Raw genomic sequence first — 20,937 nt, forward strand, 5'->3', positions numbered from 1 at the left:
TGGGCAGGTGTAAGCAATTAACGACAAGATCCATTTAACCTATGAAAGGGCTTGTTGGAGATCTAACTCTATGAGTGCTAACACCTACCATCTCACTGAATGTGACCCAGCTACATTTGAAAGCCCAGCTTGTGACTCACAGGGTGAAAGGTCATGGCTGGGAGGGTCTCACCTAGGTCCTCTGTGCTCATCCAGGTGTATGTGACAGGCTGGGCTGATGGGCTCAGGGCGGAGGCGTAGGGTCACCACGTCAAAGGGGACCTCAGCACGGTAGTCCTTCACCCAGGGACTGAAGGGGGGGCTGAGGGTCAGAGGGGGATCTGTGTACAGTTGTCTGAGGTGGGGGTCCACACACCGCTCTGATACACACCACAGGGAGAGAGGGAAAGATTATGATACAGATAAAAAGGCTTGCATATGTCACGCCGTGTGCCGCTGTATTTTACATATTCAGAATACTGTTACACATTTAACCATCAGAAGGAGCATCAAAGAACAAAGATGGTTATCTAAAACATGCATGCTCAGTGTGTGTGTGTGTGTGTGTGTGTGTGTGTGTGTGTGTGTGTGTGTGTGTGTGTGTGTGTGTGTGTGTGTGTGTGTGTGTGTGTGTGTGTGTGTGTGTGTGTGTGTGTGTGTGTGTGTGTCCATTCAAAGGGATTAAAGATAAAGACATTCACACAAACACACACACACTATGTAATGGGAGGAATGTTAATAACAAGGTCCACACGTGTTGAGCACAAGCCCAGAGAATGCTCTCTTCCTCTGGAGGCAATTGACTCTGGTGTGTGCCAACCTCAAGCAGTTTGCAGATGCAGTGGGCACAGTAGAGCCACCTACCCACCTTCCCTGCCCGAAGCACCGCCACAACGCTAATATTTTACCTTGAACGTCCGCGTGAGGCTACAATACATCGAGTTTCCCAGGGAAGCTGTGAACCCAGCTGTAGCCTATTGCATGATTGTGTTTATGAGTCAGTTATTAAAGAATGTGAAACAATGTTGTGTATGTTAACTATTGCATGATTGTGTTCATGAGGTGTACGTTTACTGTTTTTCATTAAATCGTGTATGGCTAAAATATTGCATATGGCCTAAAATAAATGTTGTTCATATGGGCAGAATATTGTAGCCTAGGCCTACATAAATTCGTTAATATGGGTATATAAAGTATGGCGCCTTGAACGCGCCTCAGCTACAGCATTTGTTTGTCTGAAACGGTACACTATGGCTTTTTAAATGCCGCCACGATACCTTCTCTGAACAGGTATTTAATCTTGCGGTTTCTGAAGCGGGAATAAAATCCATCACTAGGGCAACCAAAACTGTCAATCAAATTATCTCGAGCTACCTGTAAGCAGCCTGCCTGTCTGCTGCCTGCGCGCAGACTACTCACTCCTAAAAAGTACTTTGAAGTTCGTTAAAGTATAATTACTTTTAGTAGAAAGAAAACACATCTACCACACCATAAAAACAACAAGAAACAGCACATCAATCAGCAACGTTTATTGTTGTCAGGGAAACAATACCGAACATTCTATGCCTGAGCAGAATTTGACTGTCTGAAAAGGTACAGATGCTTTTTTTATTGTCTGAAAGGTTATCAATTGTTGTGATCGACCGGTTACTGTAAAGGCGTCATATGTATGAAAATTGTTCGGTTAACTTGGAGTTAACGCCGTCATGCGCCCTCCGCATTCGAAAGCATCATATTCCGTGCACTTCCCGAATGATTTTTTTGCGGTCTGTAGTTCCAGTCTGTTGGTGTAGCTTTCATGCGCCTAGATATTTTTCCACGCACAGAGGATAAATTCGGGTTCCATTGCTTGTTCTGCTCCTCTGAGAATAATGAATAATGAGGGTAGCAGTGCAAGATAATTTAAAGAAAAATATTTGGATTATTTGCATAAGAAAGACTTGCAATTCGATTGCTGGACTATCATAGCCATCCATCCAGTATTTTTTAAATTGAAATGTCGGCCTTTTACGAGGTACATTTTTTCTGCATTAAATTATTATTATTATTTTTTATAACTGATCAAAATTAGGTATGCTATAACCTACAACATTCTGCTCATATGAACACATTTATTTTAGGCCATATAAAGAAAAGCTATGCATAATGTAATGGCAAGGACCAAACAGAAACATTGTTTCACATTCTTTAATAAAAGACTCAAACAGAAATAGGCTATATAGCAGGCTTCACAGTTTCCCTGACAAATAGGCCTATAAGGAAACTAGACGAATATCGACAATGTTGAGTGAGCTAGAGGGTCTGGGCTCGGTGTTGTACCTCCCACAAACAGTTTTGCCCTACAAAAAAGACACGCAAGCTTCCCAGTGAGCTCTGGTGAATTCAGAGTGTCACACTTCAAACCATTGAGATATACAGCATTCTAATTCCAATGCATTTCTATGCATCCTGTTGGTGAGGTGCTCCAGAGCCAGCCAATTAGCCGACACCTGAGCAGCGCCTCACCTTTGTCTCCAGGGAGGTCCTGGGAGCCTGAGTGTTGATCCCACCCAGTCTGTGTCTCTGCTTCATTGGTCCTATGAGAAACATGGAAGACTGTCATTATTTAGAAAAAAATGTTCCATTGGAACAGGGAGCATCCGCTCAGTCATTCTGAGGATTGTCCCTGCAATAAAAGAAAACCAAAGAGCGATGACAGACTTTAAGCCCTCTAATAAACGGACCTTTTTATAAGTCTCTCAATCACATTTACAGTCTCACACAAACCAACTGCACAAATTCATAAATATGGATATAGTAAAAACACACATATGGTGATCAAACACACACACTTTCCTGGCCAGCGTCAACATTCCAATTGGTTCCTAGCCTACAAGAGGTCCAGAGGTGTTTATCAGCACTTGTTATAACTCTCAACCAATTAAAGTAAACTATACTGGCTGTTCTCCAGATACTCTCTCCTTTTTCTCTAGCCTGATAAACTCTCCCTTTTCTTCTCCTCCACACCAGTTTCCTCCACTTCCCACATCCAGCACCCTGTTCCCCTTCCACTCCTCTTCTAAACCCTTCCATCACCAACCCTTCCTCTACCCATTACCATCCCCATCCCGCCATTACCTCCCTCTCTTTCCTCCCATCATCCTCATCATTCCGCCTGGTTCCCTGCCCGTGAGTGTGCTACATGCTCCCAGCTCCGTGCTCAGCCCCAGAAGTCAGACCAGCCCGAGGGCAGAGGGAGGCTGTGTTCTGAGTGCCAGCAGCCCAGCTCCGTGCCACAGCCCTGGGAAGGATGGGAAGCCAGATGGGGCCCGCCAGTGGAACCAGTACCCCCAGCCAAGAAGGGATTTAACCTAATTCTGTTCCAGTTTGAGTGGATTGTGCCTGAAGCTCCTCTCTCCTGCTACAGCCAGACTAACGCACATGTGCCAGGGGCTTAATGAAGGGATGCTTAGGAGAGGTTGAGGAACAAAAACCATCCTTAAATTCAGCCAAGTTTACCCCCCCCCCCAAGACCAGTCAGTTGTCTGTTTTTTTTGTTTGGTCAATCCTTTCCAAATATATGGAGATTAAAACAACACCAAGGGGATTGAGCAAGGTAACAGAACCTCATGTGAACTGATTGACATGTGTGTGTGTGTGCGTGTGTGTGTGCTCACCTGTAAGTCTGGTTCCTTTGCTCTGTATAATGAGAACAGACTCTGTCCAACAATGCTGAGAAATGCAGCCCACTCCCAGACTCCTCCGCTCTAGGGAACGATCGAAAGAGAAAGTCTTGGATAGGAGAGCGCTGCGGAGAAGCTGCGGGATAAAGCTGGATATAGACAAGTTTTCAATTACTGGAAATACAGATACTCTAAATAACATGATTACAATCTGGAATCACTGCAAGTGTTCTGTAACATTGATTACATTATGCTTCAGAATGAATCTGGTTATACTCTATACAGTGCATTTGTAAGTATTCAGACCCCTTCCCCTTATCCACATTTTGTTACGTTACAAGCTTATTCCAAAATGGATTACATTTTTTGTACCTCCTAAATCTATATAGAATACCCCATAATGACAAAGCGAAAACAAGTTTTTAGAAAAGTTTGCAAATGTATTACACATAAAAAACAGAAACACCTTATAAACATAAGTATTCTGACCCTTTTCTATGAGACTCGAAATTGAGCTCAGGTGCATCCTGTTTCAATTGATCATCCCAGAGATTTTTCTACAACTTGATTGGAGTCCACCTGTGGTCAATTCTATTGATTGGACATGATTTGTAAAGGCACACACCTGTCTATGTAAGGTCCCACAGTTGACAGCGAATGTCAGAGCAAAAAAAGAAAACCACGAGGTCGAAGGAATTGTCCGTAGAGCTACGAGACAGGATTGTGTCGAGGCACAGATCTGGGGAAGTGTACCAAAAATGTGCAGCATTGAAGGTTCCCAAGAACACAGTGGTCTCTATCATTCTTAAATAGACAAAGTTTGGAACCACCAAGACTCTTCCTAGAGCTGGCCACCCGGCCAAACTGAGCAATCAGGGGAGAAGGGACTTGGTCAGTGAGGTGACCAAGAACCCGATGGTCACTCTGACAGAACTCCAGAGTTCTTCTGTGGAGATGGGACAACCTTCCAGAAGGACAACCATCTCTGTAGCACTCCACCAATCAAGCCTTTATTGAAAAGTGGCCATACGGAAGCCACTCCTCAGTTAAATGCACATGACAGCCCACTTGGAGTTTGCTCAAAGGCACCTAGAGGATTCTCAGACCATGAGAAACAGGATTCTCTGATGTGATAAAACCAAGATTCAACTCTTTGGCCTGAATGTCAAGCGTTACATCTGGAGAAAACCAGGTATCGCTCATCACCTGGCCAATACAATCCCTACAATGAAGCATGGTGGTGGCAGCATCATGCTGTGGGGAAGTTTATCCGAGGCAGGAACTGCGAGACTAGTCAGGATCGAGGGAAAGATGAATGGATCAAAGTACAGAGAGAACCTTGATGAAAACCTGCTCCAGAGCGCTCAGGACCTCAGAATGGGGAGAATGTTTACCTTCCAACAGAACAACGACCCTAAGCACACAGCCAAGACAACGCAGGAGCGGCTTCAGGACAAGTTTCTGAATGTCCTTGAGTGGCCCAGCCAGAGTCCGGATTTGAACCCGATCGAACATCTCTGGAGAGACCTGAGAATAGCTGTGCAGTGACGCTCCCCATCCAACCTGACAGAGCTTGAGTGGATCTGCAGAGAAAAATGCGAGAAAATACCCAAATACAGGTGTGCCAAGCTTGTAGCATCATGCCCAATAAGACTCAAGGCTGTCATCGCTGCCAAAGGTGCTTCAACAAAGTACCGAGTAAGGGGTCTGAATACTTACGTAAATGTGATATTTCAGTTTTTATTTTTAATACATTTGCAAAAATGTCTAAAAACCTGTTTTTGCATTGTCATTATGGGGTATTGTGTGTCGATTGATTGGGCTGTAATGTAACAAAAATGTGGAAAAAGGCAAGGGGTCTGAATACTTTCCGAATGCACTTTAACAGAGAGTAATGTGGAATAGAGGTTTACCAGTTCAAATGGCCCTGGTGTCCTCAGCTGACGGAGGAACTGCAGGAGGAGGAGAGTCTGGTGTTCTGGTAGACAGAGACCGTATGTCCCCCCACAGCCACCATACTGACCAGAAACATACAAAACAAATTGTGAAGGTCAGTGGAATTATGATACCCATACAAATTTCCCTCTGAGTCCATCGTCGTTGCCCTCATAGATTGTGTGATTTATTAAGTTAAAACACAGTTGTTTAGTACCCTCTGTCCATCGTCTGTCTCGGTGTGTGAAGGGCTCTTCCGTCTGGCCTGTCCATTGTGTGCTGGGAGCAGGAAGAGAAGAGCATCTTCCAGGATGAACTCTTTTGTGATCTGTCCGTCAAACCCTGGGTCCCTCAGCCCATCAAAGTGCAGGTCAGTCTCAGCCTTTCAGACAGGGATTATGAGAAACTTTTAGCAATGGCTTTCATTAAGGGACTGTACTGAGAGTAAGCACGTTCTGCCACCTAGTGGACATATGAGTTATCTTAATACCTTTGGAAACGTATGAATGGGTGCCAACACAATGACCCGCTCCATTCCCTCCACCCTGACTCACACTTAGAGGTCTCAATGTATTGGAGAGGTGTAAGCAATGAGGGGAATTCAAGGAAGGAATTGGTCACATTGAACCTTAAGAGACATGTTGGTTTCCCTAAGATGAGTACATGGAACAGGCTATACAGCCTACAGAAGGAAACATCATCATGTTTATTAGTGGCTCGGTTTATAGGAGTGGAACCAATGGATACCATGTTTGGAATCTGGAAAAAGGGGAAGGCATCTCTGGGTCAAACCAATTAAAATACTTCAAGGGAGGCCCTTTAAGTGAAATGGCTTTTATAACTGCGACTAGTTGTATCACTCAGCACTGTGCATACATGGGTATGTGCGTTTGTGAGTGCACATGTGTGTTTGTATGCAACCCACATGTATGCAGCACAACAGCTAAAATACTGACTCTCTCTTCTCTGCTCAACTCAGAAGTTACACTACATGACCAAACGTATGTGGACACCTGCTTGTCGAACATCTCATTCCAAAATCATGGGCATTAATATCTAGTTGGTCCTCCCTTTGCTGCTATAACATCCTCCACTCTTCTGGGAAGGCTTTCCACTAGATGTTGGCACATTGCTTCTATTCAGCTACAAGAGGTCTAGTGAGGTTGGACACTGATGTTGGGCGATTAGGTCTGGCTAGCAGTCTGCGTTCCAATTCATACCAAAGGTGTTCGATGGGGTTGAGGTCAGGGCTCTGTGCAGGCCAGTCAAGTTCTTTCATACCGATCTCAACAAACCATTTCTGTATGGATATCGCATTGTGCACATTGTCATGCTGAAACAGGAAAGGGCCTTCCCCAAACTGTTGCCACAAAGTTGGAATCCCAGAATCGTCTAGATTGTCATTGTATATTGTAGTATTAAGATTTCACGTCACTGGAACTAAGGGGCCTAGCCCGAACCATGAAAAACAGCCCCAGACCATTATTCCTCCTCCACCAAACTTTACAGTTGGCACTATGCATTGGGGCATGTAGCATTCTCCTGCCATCCACCAAACTCAGATTAGTCTTTCGGACTGCCAGATGGTGAAGCATGATTCATCACTCCAGAGAACGCGTTTCCACTGCTGCAGAGTCCACTGGCGGCACGCTTTACACCACCCAGCCGACGCTTGGCATTCCGCATGGTAAACTTAGGCTTGTGTGCGGCTGCTCGGCCAGGTAAAAATAATTAATGAAGCTCCCAACGAACAGTTATTGTGCTGACGTTGCTTCCAGTGGCAGTTTGGAACTCAGTTGTGTTGCAAACGAGGGCAGACGTTTTTTACGCGCTATGCGCTTCATCACCCGGCAGTCCCGTTCTGTGAAGTTGTGTGGCCTACCACTTCGCGGCTGAGCCATTGTTGCTCCTAGAAGTTTCCACTTCTACAATAACAGCGCATACAGTGGACCAGGGCAGCTCTAGCGGGGCAAAAATTTGACAAACTGAATTGTTGGAAAGGTGGCATCCTATGACGGTGCCACGTTGAAAGTCACTGAGCTCCTCAGTAAGGCCATTCAACTGCAAACGTTTGTCTATGGAGATTGCATGGCTGCGTGCTTCATTTTATACACCTGTCAGCAACGGATGTGGCTGAAATAGCTAAATCCACTCATTTGAAGGGGTGTCCACATACCTTTGGATATATAGTGCATGTTGACATATTTGAATGTTGCAATCTCACAGTCTTATGGCACCACCTAGTGAGTACTCTAAAACAGCATCAGTAGAGACCGGCTACAGTAGTAATGTGCCGATCAAGTAATAACCCCCTCTTACCTTCACTATGATAGGCAGAAGGGAACCACTGAACTGAAGAGTGAATGTCATCAGCTGGAAACACAGGAGACACCACCTACAGGAGAAACAGTCAAATAGAATAGTGACAAATCAGAACAATGTACAAAGATGAATAATTGAACAGTTGTGAGGTTGATCCGAGTGTGGCTAACCTGTGCCGAGAGCTAGGCTCCTCATTGGTCAATGCCGCCACCCTCAACACCTGACCTATGACCTCCTTCACATGGTCCAAGGCCTCATGGGATGTATCAGGACCCAGCTGCTGCAGAAGAAAGGGCTTGAGCTGAGAAGAGGAGAAAGTGAGAGTAAAAAAATAAATAAAGACAGAAAGAGAGAGAAAATGGGATAGAGAAAGAGAGGGGGAGGATAAAGAGAGAAGGTGTCAGTGTTAAAAAAACAAAGTCTGAAGAAGTTCAAGTCTGTACCCAGCAGAGTTGGATAGAGTCCAATTTAATTATAACACCTCAGTATCAGTCAAATAAATAACGGATTCGCTCTCGTATGGAGAGATTCCATGTCATATTTAAAAGGAATTGATCACATGCTACGCACTGCTGCGGCAAAATAAACACTTGATACTCTGTTCCAACAGGTGGCAGTAATAGTCCACATTCGCTAATCCACAACCACAGTTTTGATATGACAAATGAAAACTCCAACCACACTCTCAGTCCCATCAATATTACTTCTAATAGATCTAATCTAGTTAGATAACATTTAATCTGACAGAGACAGATTTCATTTGAGATAATCCCAATAAGGTGCCAGTGAGTGACGGTTGGACAGGGTTGGGAATCAGGCATTACTGTACTCAAATCCGAAGCATGTGGCGTGTTTGGCTAGTCCACAGCAACACATGCATGCGCATGGGTGATTTTGCAACTTCGTGCACTTTGGCCCGGAAAGCTTTCAGAAATTAAAATGTACTGAAACACAATTTTAACAGTATTATAATTATCTTTGATTTGTTTAGAAATAATATCTGATAATGGCTGCGATTGTATTATTCAGGAATTGATATATTTTCGTAATTTTTCTCAGACAGCCATAAACAAATGTAATTTCCATCACATCATTAAACATCCATTTAGTTTGAAAATGAAATAACATATAAAAATAATTGTAACACATTTCTTATACATTTGTATACTATTTGCATATTATACATATTTGCATATTATTTTAAGTGCTTTTTAAGGTTTTCCTAAAATTAATAATTCAACACAATGCCTGAATGTATAAACTTGCCTTTGTGACAGCTGAAAAGATTTATTTATCATAAAATAATAGTCATTTCCACCCAACCTTTTTGTGAGATGATGATAACAACCATATGATTTCTAAAACAAATCAATCAATGTAAATTATACACAATATATTCATTTACCTAAAAATATGGGTGTGGTGGAAATTATATCTACGTAAAAATAACAATTTATGAAAACAATATTTTATTGCAAACACTGAACAACAACCATTGTAGAACATTTAATTAATTTAAGAAAAAGTAAGATTCCTATAGTGGGCAGCGCTCAAGGAAGTAGGCCAGTGTTTTTGAGAGATGAGCCCAGATTGCAGAGCGGTCATCCGCATAGAAGAGCTCAGTGAGCAAAGTGAAACGGTATCATTTGTGGTATGTCCAACACAGGTGTGGAGGGTCACCTGCATGTGAGAATCACCAAAGTGAACTGCCTGGATTTCACTGGTGTATTTACGCAGGTAGTTATCTCAGTGGTACAAAGTTGTACCACTGAGATAACTACCTGCGTAAATACACCAGTCGGATGAACACTCCAAACAGCCTACCTGACCTCGGAGGTGTCTGCATGGTCCTAAAGCACACTGTTGCCTCATTTTGTATTACATTTAAATAAAACTGAAGGGGACAAAAATGCAGTTTCAGAATGTGAGAGGGATATGCCCCCCCGTCCCCAGTCAAAGTTGCGCCCCTATGTTCTCTGCAAAGTCAATATGCACGATGATCTCCTCTTTCCGCAGATTCTCTTTTAATTCTCTCAGTTTGGAGTATTGGTGTCGAAAGTTGTACATGCGTTTCCCCAACTTCTCTTTCAATCCTTTGGAGAAGTCCTCCAGTAGAATATGCAGTGCGCCACATACCTTTTCTTATACTGTCAAATGTACAGTGACCTTCTCCATGTTTCCCTCATCAGCTTTGTTTTTCCACTCAAACCACCATGTCTGCTCACCAGCATCAAAGTCAGATGTTTTAAGCTCTTTGGCTTGGCAAAGGGAGCACTGTGTACATGCACTCTTTCTTCAGGTTCTCACAGCACAACGACTCAATAAGGTTCTCATTGTTGCTGCAGCTGATCACTTTGTGATGCTGTAGTTTGTCCGCCATGAACTGGAGGTTGGCGTGGGTTTTGCTGTTTTGGACTGTTGCCTCTGAACAAATCCAAATTCTCTGTTTGCAGCTTTGACCAGGCCATTCTTTCTCAGGATGTTGCCTCTGAGCATTTTTGAGGCCACTTGTTTGTCCTTGGTACTGTGCATTTAAAAAAAAAAAAACTTTTGCTTTAACTCTGCAATGATGGCATTTTGAAACAATAAAATCCTTCTCAAGTTCTTCGGGGTTCCCTTCATTTTCTGTTTTTATCTTTGTCTTTAGGGAATCTTTATCCATTTTCTTCATCGGTGGATCATACCTGTTTTTAGTATATCTCAGTTTTCCGTTATGCTTTATCAGGTTTGACGTTTGTTTTTGAGTGACCTCTTCCAACCTTTTTCCTTTCGGCAAGTATTAGACTTCTCATTCCTGTTGCACATGATGAGGAAGGGGTACCAGGGCGTGCATCAGGGCAGGTAAGTTAGGGGCAAGTATGATGGCCTCACGTTCTGGCTAAAAGTCATCTGGCGACTAAGGTGGTGTGTTACCTGATAGGTAGGTCTCCAGTGCACCTGTTCTCTTTACAGTCTGTCTTCTATTCCATTGGTTGCATTTCAATTGCCATCTCTTCCTTTGTAAACTCAGAGATAGATATCACTTCTCCCTTCTCGTTTTTCTTCCAGTATCTCTCCCTGTCTTTTTGCAGATGTTCCTGGTGTTTGTATAGGATCATTTTTTATTTGGTTTCTATGTCTGTGACCCCTGTGCTGTTTTATGTGGCATCTTCAAAGAAAGATACTACTTAAGTTTTCCAATAGTGCACACCCTGGAGCATTTTCTAGACTAAAGCAATTTAAAACATGATTAAATAAGCCTAAAGTAAAAAGTAATAACATAATGGATTTGTCATTTCCACCACTTCCTGTCATTTCCAACACAGGTAAGGTTGTGATGGAAATTACGCTTCTGCTGTTTTTGGGAAAAATTTGACTGCTTAGCATGCTTTGTCCAGTATTATAACTAGCATATGGTTTACACTAAATACATCAAATATATTTGAAAAATCAAAATTCCACCACAAATTAAAGAAATTGTAGCCTGTTTGGAAATGACTGACAATAAAACATATTCTCTACACAAGCAATATTTACCTAGATTTTTCTTCAACTTCTGGACATCACATCTGGAACAACTGTCCTCTGCAGACATGTGATTCTGTGTCACAATACGTTTCCATGGTAACTAGATGAACATTCTCTTGACAAAACTTTATTAACCTATTTAATCCCATAGGTCACTAAAAAACGTTTTCAGTTATAAGGCTTTAAAAATGTTACTGAATGATCTATCAATGCATTTCCAGCACATATTGAAATAATAAAGGGTCTCAATGAATGCAGTGTCACAATACTTATTTTCCACCATAATTTGCAAATAAATTGATTCAAAATCCTACAATGTGATTTTCTGGATTTTTTTCCCTCATTTTGTCTGTCATAGTTGAAGTGCATCTTTGATGAAAATTACAGGCCTCTCTCATCTTTTTAAGTGGGAGAACTTGCACAATTGGTGGCTGACTAAATACTTTTTTCCCCCACTATATATATATATATAAATATATATATATATATATATATACACAATTATATTTTGTTCAGTGTAGGTCTCTACTTGAATGCATATTCTACAGGCTACCTCTATCCTACATGTTACCTTTATGTTCAGTGGGAATGAATCACACGACTGCTATACAGTTGTTAGTGAATGTTGCACTAAAATGTCAATGACAATGAATATTGCACTGAAGTACAAGTTCAAATGTTACAATGAATTTACAATATTAATGTTTCAGTACATGTTGCACTAAAGTAACAATGTTGAAATACGTTGATGGTTGTTGTCTTTTTCTCTTTGCTCTCAGTATTCATATCGTGTTGTATAAGGGTTTTTGATGTATTAAATAGTCACATTAGAATGTGATGGGACATTCTACTGGCAATGCTGGGGACTGCTAGTGACAGAGTTTTAAATGTGTTAATAACTGGGTTGGGATTTATAAGAACTTTGATAACTGCATATGAGAAATATGTTATTTCAGTATACGTAACATTATCCCACCGGTCACAATTGTGACCGACCATAAAACACACTTTTTCACCTACTTTTCCATTAACATTTTAAAAAATTGATGATTGATTACCTCAAAGGGTTACTATTGACACTTGATTTGGATATTTTCATGTATGGGAAAAATTTTGGATTAAATGGGTTAATGAGGAATTTTCCCTCAGTGGTGAAAATGACAACACTACCAAAGGACAGGTATATTTTGTGTAAATAACAATATAAAGGGCATACTCACAATAAATATTGAAATAGATTTTATTTAATTGACATAATGTGTAATTATTCATGTTTTCTCAAAGAAAAACATAGTAGAAGCTCAAAAGCCTGGGTCAGGGACAAGGGCAAAACAGTGAAATTGAGGTATGAAATGCATCTGAAAAGTAGCTAAAATACTTGATAGAGGCATCACAAAAATATATGGGGTGATTGGAGTGTGACCTTCAAATATAAAGAATAAAAACTATTTAAAAATAAAAATAAAATCCCCCAAATTGACCCTGAGGACATAGAAGTTCCCATAGTTGCAGAATTACCCGGATACACAAACAAACACACACTGAACACTATTAATAGGGCCTTTTAAAGGGGACTGGAAGTCTCCGGAGACAACAACATCATAATGGCAGTAGGATCAGGATGTTCAGAGCTCCAGATATTTGGCATGGTTTTGGTCATCTGGCGACTCAGCTAGTGTGAGTTACAGAGACACGTAGGAGATGTCAACGAGAGGTTAACTAGTCAGAAGAGATATGAGATTGGATAAGAGTCGATAGTTGATTGGAATAACAGAGTGGAACGTTGGGTTATTGGAAAGGAACACTGCGGTTTACAGTGTTTCTGCCAGGGAGAGACCGTTTTGGCAGTAGTTTTGTGTGTGTTTGCACATGCTCCAATATTTTAGCATGTTTACGACTAAAGAAGCACAAAGACAACACTAGGCCTGAATGTAACTTTAAGAAATAACTGGAGAAAATAAATAGCAAAAACATTATGTTCCCTTAAAGCTATATATCCAATCTATCCATTATACTGCATGTGCAGTCGGAGTGTATCCACTTGGCCTGTTTGCAGCACAGTGTGAATTGAAAGCCCTAAGTTCATTTACGAGCAATATGCTAGGAACGCACTTAGCCAGCTACCACACAACCCTCCACTACACAGCTGTAACAGCCTAATCAACATCACATGGAGAAAATACGCAGGGCAAACATTCTGGAGAAACAGGAGTTTTCTAAGAGGCATAGCTCAAGATCTGTACTGTTTACTGTAGGTCCAGCTATATCAAGAACTCAGGGCTACATTCAATAAAATAGGTTATATATATATATATACCCTATTTTATTGAATATGGCCCTACACAAACACTACCGTTAAAAAGTTTGGGGTCACTTACAAAATGCCCTTGAAAAGCTATTTTTTTAACCATTAACATTAAATTGATTAGAAATACAGTGTAGACATTGTAAATTACCATTGTAGCAGGAAAAGGCAGATTTTTAATGGAATATCTACATCTACATAGTGCATTAAATAGTACCTGCAAAACACCAGTCTCCGGAATGCTGGCCTTCTAGGTTGAGTTCCTCTAGGTAGAGTTCCTCTGTCTGTGTTCTTTTGTCCATCTTATTAATCTTTTTATTTTTAATGGCCAGCCTGAGATATGGCTTTTTCTTTGCAACTCTGCCTAGAAGGTGAGCATCCTGGAGTCGCCTCTTCACTGTTGACGTTGAGATCAGTGTTTTGCCAGTACTATTTAATGAAGCTGCCAGTTGAGGACTTGTGAGGCGTCTGTTTCTCAAACTAGACACTAATGTACTTGTCCTCTTGCTCAGTTGTGCACCGGGGCCTCCCACTCCTCTTTCTATTCTGGTTAGTGCCAGTTTGCGCTGTTCTGTGAAGGGAGTAGCACACAGTGTTGTACGAGATCTACAGTTTCTCGCATGGAATAGCCTTAATTTCTCAGAATAAGAATAGATTGACGCGTTTCCGAAGAAGGTCTTTGTTTCTGGCCATTTTGAGCCTGTAATTGAACCCACAAATGCTGATGCTCCAGATACTCAATTAGTCTAAAGAAGCCAGTTTTATTGCTTCTTTAATCAGGACAGCAGCTTTCAGCTGTGCTAACAGAATTGCAAAAGGGTTTTCTAATGATCAATTAGCTTTTTAAAATGGTAAACTTGGACGAGCTAACACAACGTGCCATTGGATCACAGGAGCGATGGTTGCTGATAAATGTAGGTATTCAATTTTTTGAAAATCAGCTGTTTCCAGCTACAATAGTCATTTACAAAATAAACAATGTCTACACTATGTTTCTGATCAATTTGATGTTATTTTAATGGACAAAAAAATGTTTTTTCTTTCAAAAACAAGGACATTTCTAAGTGACCCCAAACTTTTGAACGGTAGTATATATATATATATATATATATATATATATATATATACACACACACACACACACACATATATACATATACTACCGTATTGCCAGTAAAAAGTTTGGACACACCTACTCATTCAAAGGTTTTTCTTGATTTTTACTATTTTCTACATTGTAAAATAATAGTGAAGACATCAAAACTATGAAATAACACATATGGAATAGTAGTAATGTTGTAACCAAAAAAAGTGTTAAACAAATCAAAATATATTTCATGTTTTAGATTCTTCAAACGTATCCACACTTTGCCTTGATGACTGCTTAGCACACTCTTGGCATTCTCTCAATCAGCTTCATGAGGAATGCTTTTCCAGCAGTCATGAAGGAGTTCCCACATATGCTGAGCACTTGTTGGCTGCTTTTCCTTTACTCTGCGTTCCAACTCATCTCAAACCATCTCAATTGGGTTGAAGTCGGGTGATTGTGGAGGCCTGGTCATCTGTGACAGCACTCCATCACTCTCCTTGGTCAAATAGCCCTTACACAGCCTGGAGGTGTGTTTTGGGTCATTGTCTTGTTGAAAAACAAATGATATTCCCACTAAGGGCAAACCAAATGGGATGGCATATCACTGCAGAATGCTGTGGTAGCCATGCTGGTTAAGTGTGTCTTGAATTCTAAATAAATCACAGACAGTGTCACCAGCAAAGCACCTTCACACCATCACATCTCCTCCTCCATGCTTCATGGTGGGAACCACACATGCAGAGATTATCCGTTCACCTACTCTGCGTCTCACAAAGACATGGTAATTGGAACCAAAAATCTCACATTTGGACTCATCAGTTCAAAGGACATTCCTCATGTTTCTTGGTCCAAGCAAGTCTCTTCTTCTTTAGTAGTGTTTTTTTTGCAGCAACTCGACCATGAAGGCCTGATTCACGCAGCCTCCTCTGAACAGTTGATGTTGAGATGTGTCTGTTACTTGAACTCTGTGAAGCATTTATTTGGGCTGCTATCTGAGGTGCAGTTAATTTCAATGAACTTACCCTCTGCAGCAGAGCCAGTTTCATCATAGCGCTTGATGGTTTTTGCGACTGCACTTGAAGAAACTTTCAAAGTTCTTGAAATTTTCCAGATTGACTGACATTCATGTCTTAAAGTAATTATGGACTGTTGTTTCTCTTTGCTTATTTGAGATGTTCATGCCATAATATGGACTTGGTCTTCTACCAAATAGGGTTATCTTCAGTATACCACCCCTACCTTGTCACAACACAACTGATAAGCTCAAACGCATTAAGAAGGGAAAAAAATCCATAAATAAACTTTTAACAAGGCACGCCTGTTAATTGAAAAGCATTCCAGGTGTCTACGTCATGAAGTTGGTTGAGAGAATGCCAAGAGTGTGCCAAGCTGTAATCAAGGTAAAATGTGGCTACTTTTGAAGAATCTAAAATATTAAATATATTTTGTTTTGTTAACACTTTTTTGGTGTCTACGGTACATGATTCCATATGTGTTGTTTCATGGTTTTGATGTCTTCACTACTATTACTTTTGACTAATATATATATATATATACACACACACACACACACACACACACGTACACAGTTGAAGTCGGAAGTATACATACACTTAGGTTGGAGTCATTAAAGTTCACATTTCAACCACTTCACAAATGTCTTGTTGGCAAACTATAGTTTGTGCATGACGAGTAATTTTTTCAACAATTGTTTACAGATAATTTCACTAAATCACAATTCCAAGGGGTCAGAAGTTTACATACACTAAGTTGACTATGCCTTTAAACAGCTTGGAAAATTACATCATGGTTTTAGAAGCTTCTGATAGGCTAATTGACATCATTTGAGTCAATTGGAGGTGTACCTGTGGATGTATTTCAAGGCCTACCTTCAAACTCAGTGCCTCTTTGCTTGACATCATGGGAAAATCAAAAGAAATCAGCCAAGACATTAGAAAAAAATTGTAGATCTCCACAAGTCTGGTTCATCTGTGGGAGCAATACCGCTCAGGAAGGAGACGCGTTCTGTCTCCTAGAGATGAACGTACTTTGGTGCGAAAAGTGCAAATCAATCCCAGAACAACAGTAAAGGACCTTGTGAAGATGCTGGAGGAAACAGGTACAAAAGTATCTATTTCCACAGTAAAACGAGTCCCATATCAACAATAACCTGAAAGGCCACTCAGCAAGGAAAAACGCCATAAAAAAGCCAGACTACGGTTTGCAACTGCACATGGGGACAAAGTTCTTACATTCTGGAGAAATGTCCTCTGGTCTGATGAAACAAAAATAGAACTGTTTGGCCCTAATGACCATCGTTATGTTTGGAGGAAAAAGGGGGAGGCTTGCAAGACAAAGAACACCATCCCAAATGTGAAGCACGTGGGTGGCAGCATCATGTTGTGGGGGTGCTTTGCTGCAGGAGGGACTGGTGCACTTCACAAAATAGATGGCATCATGAGGTAGGAAAATTATGTGGATATATTGAAGCAACATCTCAAGACATCAGTCAGGAAGTTAAAGCTTGGTCGCAAATGGACAATGACCCCAAGCATAATTCCAAATTTGTGGCAAAATGGCTTAAGGACAACAAAGTTAAGGTATTGGAGTGGCCATCACAAAGCCCTGAACTCAATCCTATAGAAAATTTGCGGTCAGAAATGAAAAAGCGTGTGTGAGCAAGGAGGCCTAAAAACCTGACTCGGTTACACCAGCTCTGTCAAGAGGAATGGGCCAAAATTCACCCAACTTATTGTGGGAAGCTTGTGGAAGGCTACCCAAAACGTTTGACCCAAGTTAAACGATTTAAAGGCAATGCTACCAAATACTAATTGAGTGTATGTAAACTTCTGACCCACTGGGATGTGATGAAAGAAATAAAAGCTGAAATAAATAATTATCTCTATTATTATTCTGACATTTCACATTCTTAAAATAAAGTGGTGATACTAACTGACCTAAGACAGGGAATTTGTACTAGGATTAAATGTCAGGAATTGTGAAAAACTGAGTTTAAATGTATTTGGCTAAGGTGTATGTAAACCTCCGACTTCAGCTGTATATCACATTGAATATAATGCATTTATAACCCCAGTTACCTGGTGAACAGATTAGATTGAATAGCGTCCTCAGTACCTGTGTGGTGTGGCTGTCCGTGTCTTCGTTTGTCCTGACCAGGCCCGTGTGATGAAGGAAGGCTGTGAGCGGCGTTACCGAGGTGACCAGGACATAAACCGTCACCATGGCAAAGAGGCCAGGGCTCACCAAGTTAAGTGTGGTTATAGCTGGGTTCCTAAGGGAAGGGAAAACATCAACAACGATAACATTAGCGAAGAAAATCAAACCCATTTATTTCAACAATAGACCCCTGCACATAATTGAGCTGTCAGTTTCGACTAAGGTAAACATGTTATTACTGGCAAAGTTGACTGACCAATCACCATGTGCCACATGACGAACATCTCCCAGCTTGGGGAGGGGCGATCCACAGGCAGATGGATTGATGCGTAATGCCAGGCCTGAAACAAAACATGGTTACAGAGGATCACACACACAAGTGATGAGAGACAGTAATCTGTGACTAGTGATGACAAAGACGGTTGAATTTATCATCTATCCTATACTGTCACAAGGGGTTGACATCAGGGCCATTATCCGAGGTGGAGTAGAGCAGTTCCTTTTTGCTGAGTTTGCATTCCTTTGTGCTGGTTATGAGTTATGAAATAGTAGAGCAGCTGTGTGTGTGTCCTTGCCTAATAAGTGTCAGCCCCTGTACATGTTATGCTTTGCATATCAACAGCCCACTGGGCACAGATGTCAATTCAACGTCTAATCCACATTGGTCCAACATGATTTCCTTGAAATGACGTGGAAACAACGTTGATTCAACCAGTATGTGCCCAGTGGCAGGGAGTGAGAGTGTGTTGTCATTCTCTGGCACCGTACTACTAATGAAACTTCCCACCGGTGGAAACATGGCGCCAGTAGAGAAAGGGTGTGTGTTCTAAGGCCCAAATCACTATCAGTCCTGGGCATGATCCAAACTCCTCTCACATTCCTCGGACTCAAATCATTGGCCAGAGAAGGATGAACAAAGCACTCAAATTCGAATCCGTTCTACTGGTAATCCACATCCCTCGCATACGATATCTGAATCACAATCTAACGTTCAATATTTCCGAGTTCTAATGGAGCTAGACTAAATCCGAAAGACGGAGGAAATCAAACAATACTATATTCCCTGAAACCACACAAGACCCTGAATTAGTCCCAAACCAGGAAACGGACCCCCCTGCCCCTCCTCTCCTCCTGTACCTGGGACATGGCAGTGATTGTTGGTTGTGCCTGTGTCAGTCAGATTCACTCTGCCGTTTGTAAGATAAATTATGTTCTCAAACAAAGGGTGGGCAGAGACCTGAGTCCTGGTCTAAGGAAGGGGGGTGGGCAGAGACCTGAGTCCTGGTCTAAGGAAGGGGGGTGGGCAGAGACCTGAGTCCTGGTCTAAGGAAGGGGGGTGGGCAGAGACCTGAGTCCTGGTCTAAGGAAGGGGGGTGGGCAGAGACCTGAGTCCTGGTCTAAGGAAGAAGGGTGGGCAGAGACCTGGGTCCTGGTCTAAGGAAGGGGGTGGGCAGAGACCTGAGTCCTGGTCTAAGGAAGGGGGGTGGGCAGAGACCTGGGTCCTGGTCTAAGGAAGAAGGGTGGGCAGAGACCTGGGTCCTGGTCTAAGGATGAGGGGTGGGCAGAGACCTGGGTCCTGGTCTAAGGAAGAGGGGTGGGCAGAGACCTGAGTCCTGGTCTAAGGAAGGGGGTGGGCAGAGACCTGGGTCCTGGTCGAAGGAAGAGGGGTGGGCAGAGACCTGAGTCCTGGTCTAAGGAAGGGGGGTGGGCAGAGATCTGAGTCCTGGTCTAAGGAAGGGGGGTGGGCAGAGACCTGAGTCCTGGTCTAAGGAAGGGGGGTGGGCAGAGACCTGAGTCCTGGTCTAAGGAAGAAGGGTGGGCAGAGACCTGGGTCCTGGTCTAAGGAAGGGGGGTGGGCAGAGACCTGAGTCCTGGTCTAAGGAAGAAGGGTGGGTAGAGACCTGGGTCCTGGTCTAAGGAAGGGGGGTGGGCAGAGACCTGAGTCCTAGTCTAAGGAAGAAGGGTGGGCAGAGACCTGGGTCCTGGTCTAAGGAAGGGGGGTGGGCAGAGACCTGAGTCCTGGTCTAAGGAAGAAGGGTGGGTAGAGACCTGGGTCCTGGTCTAAGGAAGGGGGGTGGGCAGAGACCTGGGTCCTGGTCTAAGGAAGGGGGGTGGGCAGAGACCTGGGTCCTGGTCTAAGGAAGGGGGTGGGCAGAGACCTGGGTCCTGGTCTAAGGAAGGGGTGGGCAGAGACCTGGGTCCTGGTCTAAGTAAGAGGGGTGGGCAGAGACCTGGGTCCTGGTCTAAGGAAGGGGGTGGGCAGAGACCTGGGTCCTGGTCTAAGGAAGAGGGGTGGGCAGAGACCTGGGTCCTGGTCTAAGGAAGGGGGGTGGGCACAGACCTGGGTCTCGGTCTAAGGAAGGGGGTTGGGCAGAGACCTGGGTCCTGGTCTAAGGAAGAGGGGTGGGCAGAGACCTGGGTCCTGGTCTAAGGAAGGGGGGTGGGCAGAGACCTGGGTCCTGGTCTAAGGAAGGGGGTGGGCAGAGACCTGGGTCCTGGTCTAAGGAAGGGGGTGGGCAGAGACCTGGGTCCTGGTCTAAGGAAGGGGGGTGGGCAGAGACCTGGGTCCTGGTCTAAGGAAGAGGGGTGGGCAGAGACCTGGGTCCTGGTCTAAGGAAGGGGGGTGGGCAGAGACTTGAGTCCTGGTCTAAGGAAGGGGGGTGGGCAGAGACCTGGGTCCTGGTCTAAGGAAGGGGGGTGGGCAGAGACCTGGGTCCTGGTCTAAGGAAGAGGGGTGGGCAGAGACCTGAGTCCTGGTCTAAGGAAGGGGGGTGGGCAGAGACCTGGGTCCTGGTCTAAGGAAGGGGGTTTGGCAGAGACCTGGGTCCTGGTCTAAGGAAGGGGAGTTGGCAGAGACCTGGGTCCTGGTCTAAGGAAGGGGGGTGGGCAGAGACCTGGGTCCTGGTCTAAGGAAGGGGGGGTGTGGGCAGTCTAAATGACCTGAAGAGGGGCTGCCCCAA

At 43.0% G+C, this 20,937-nt stretch overlaps 1 protein-coding gene across 2 annotated transcripts in view; it reads right to left on the reverse strand.

The window, feature by feature from the left end:
* The window catches only part of LOC118392380 (cadherin-like and PC-esterase domain-containing protein 1), an 82,657-nt gene that overhangs the window by 36,241 nt on the left and 25,479 nt on the right, over nt 1-20,937 (reverse strand). For both annotated transcript variants that reach the window (XM_052460226.1, XM_052460227.1), the window contains exons 5-13: nt 18,234-18,318; nt 17,936-18,092; nt 8,069-8,199; nt 7,896-7,971; nt 5,794-5,958; nt 5,555-5,659; nt 3,636-3,790; nt 2,485-2,555; nt 173-359 (exon numbers count right to left, since the gene is read on the reverse strand). In XM_052460226.1, the coding sequence (XP_052316186.1) occupies nt 173-359; nt 2,485-2,555; nt 3,636-3,790; nt 5,555-5,659; nt 5,794-5,958; nt 7,896-7,971; nt 8,069-8,199; nt 17,936-18,092; nt 18,234-18,318 (1,132 nt within the window). The remainder of the gene's footprint in view (nt 1-172; nt 360-2,484; nt 2,556-3,635; nt 3,791-5,554; nt 5,660-5,793; nt 5,959-7,895; nt 7,972-8,068; nt 8,200-17,935; nt 18,093-18,233; nt 18,319-20,937) is intronic.

This window comes from Oncorhynchus keta, chromosome 13 (assembly GCF_023373465.1).
Source record: "Oncorhynchus keta strain PuntledgeMale-10-30-2019 chromosome 13, Oket_V2, whole genome shotgun sequence".
In the NCBI taxonomy this organism is placed as follows: domain Eukaryota; kingdom Metazoa; phylum Chordata; class Actinopteri; order Salmoniformes; family Salmonidae; genus Oncorhynchus; species Oncorhynchus keta.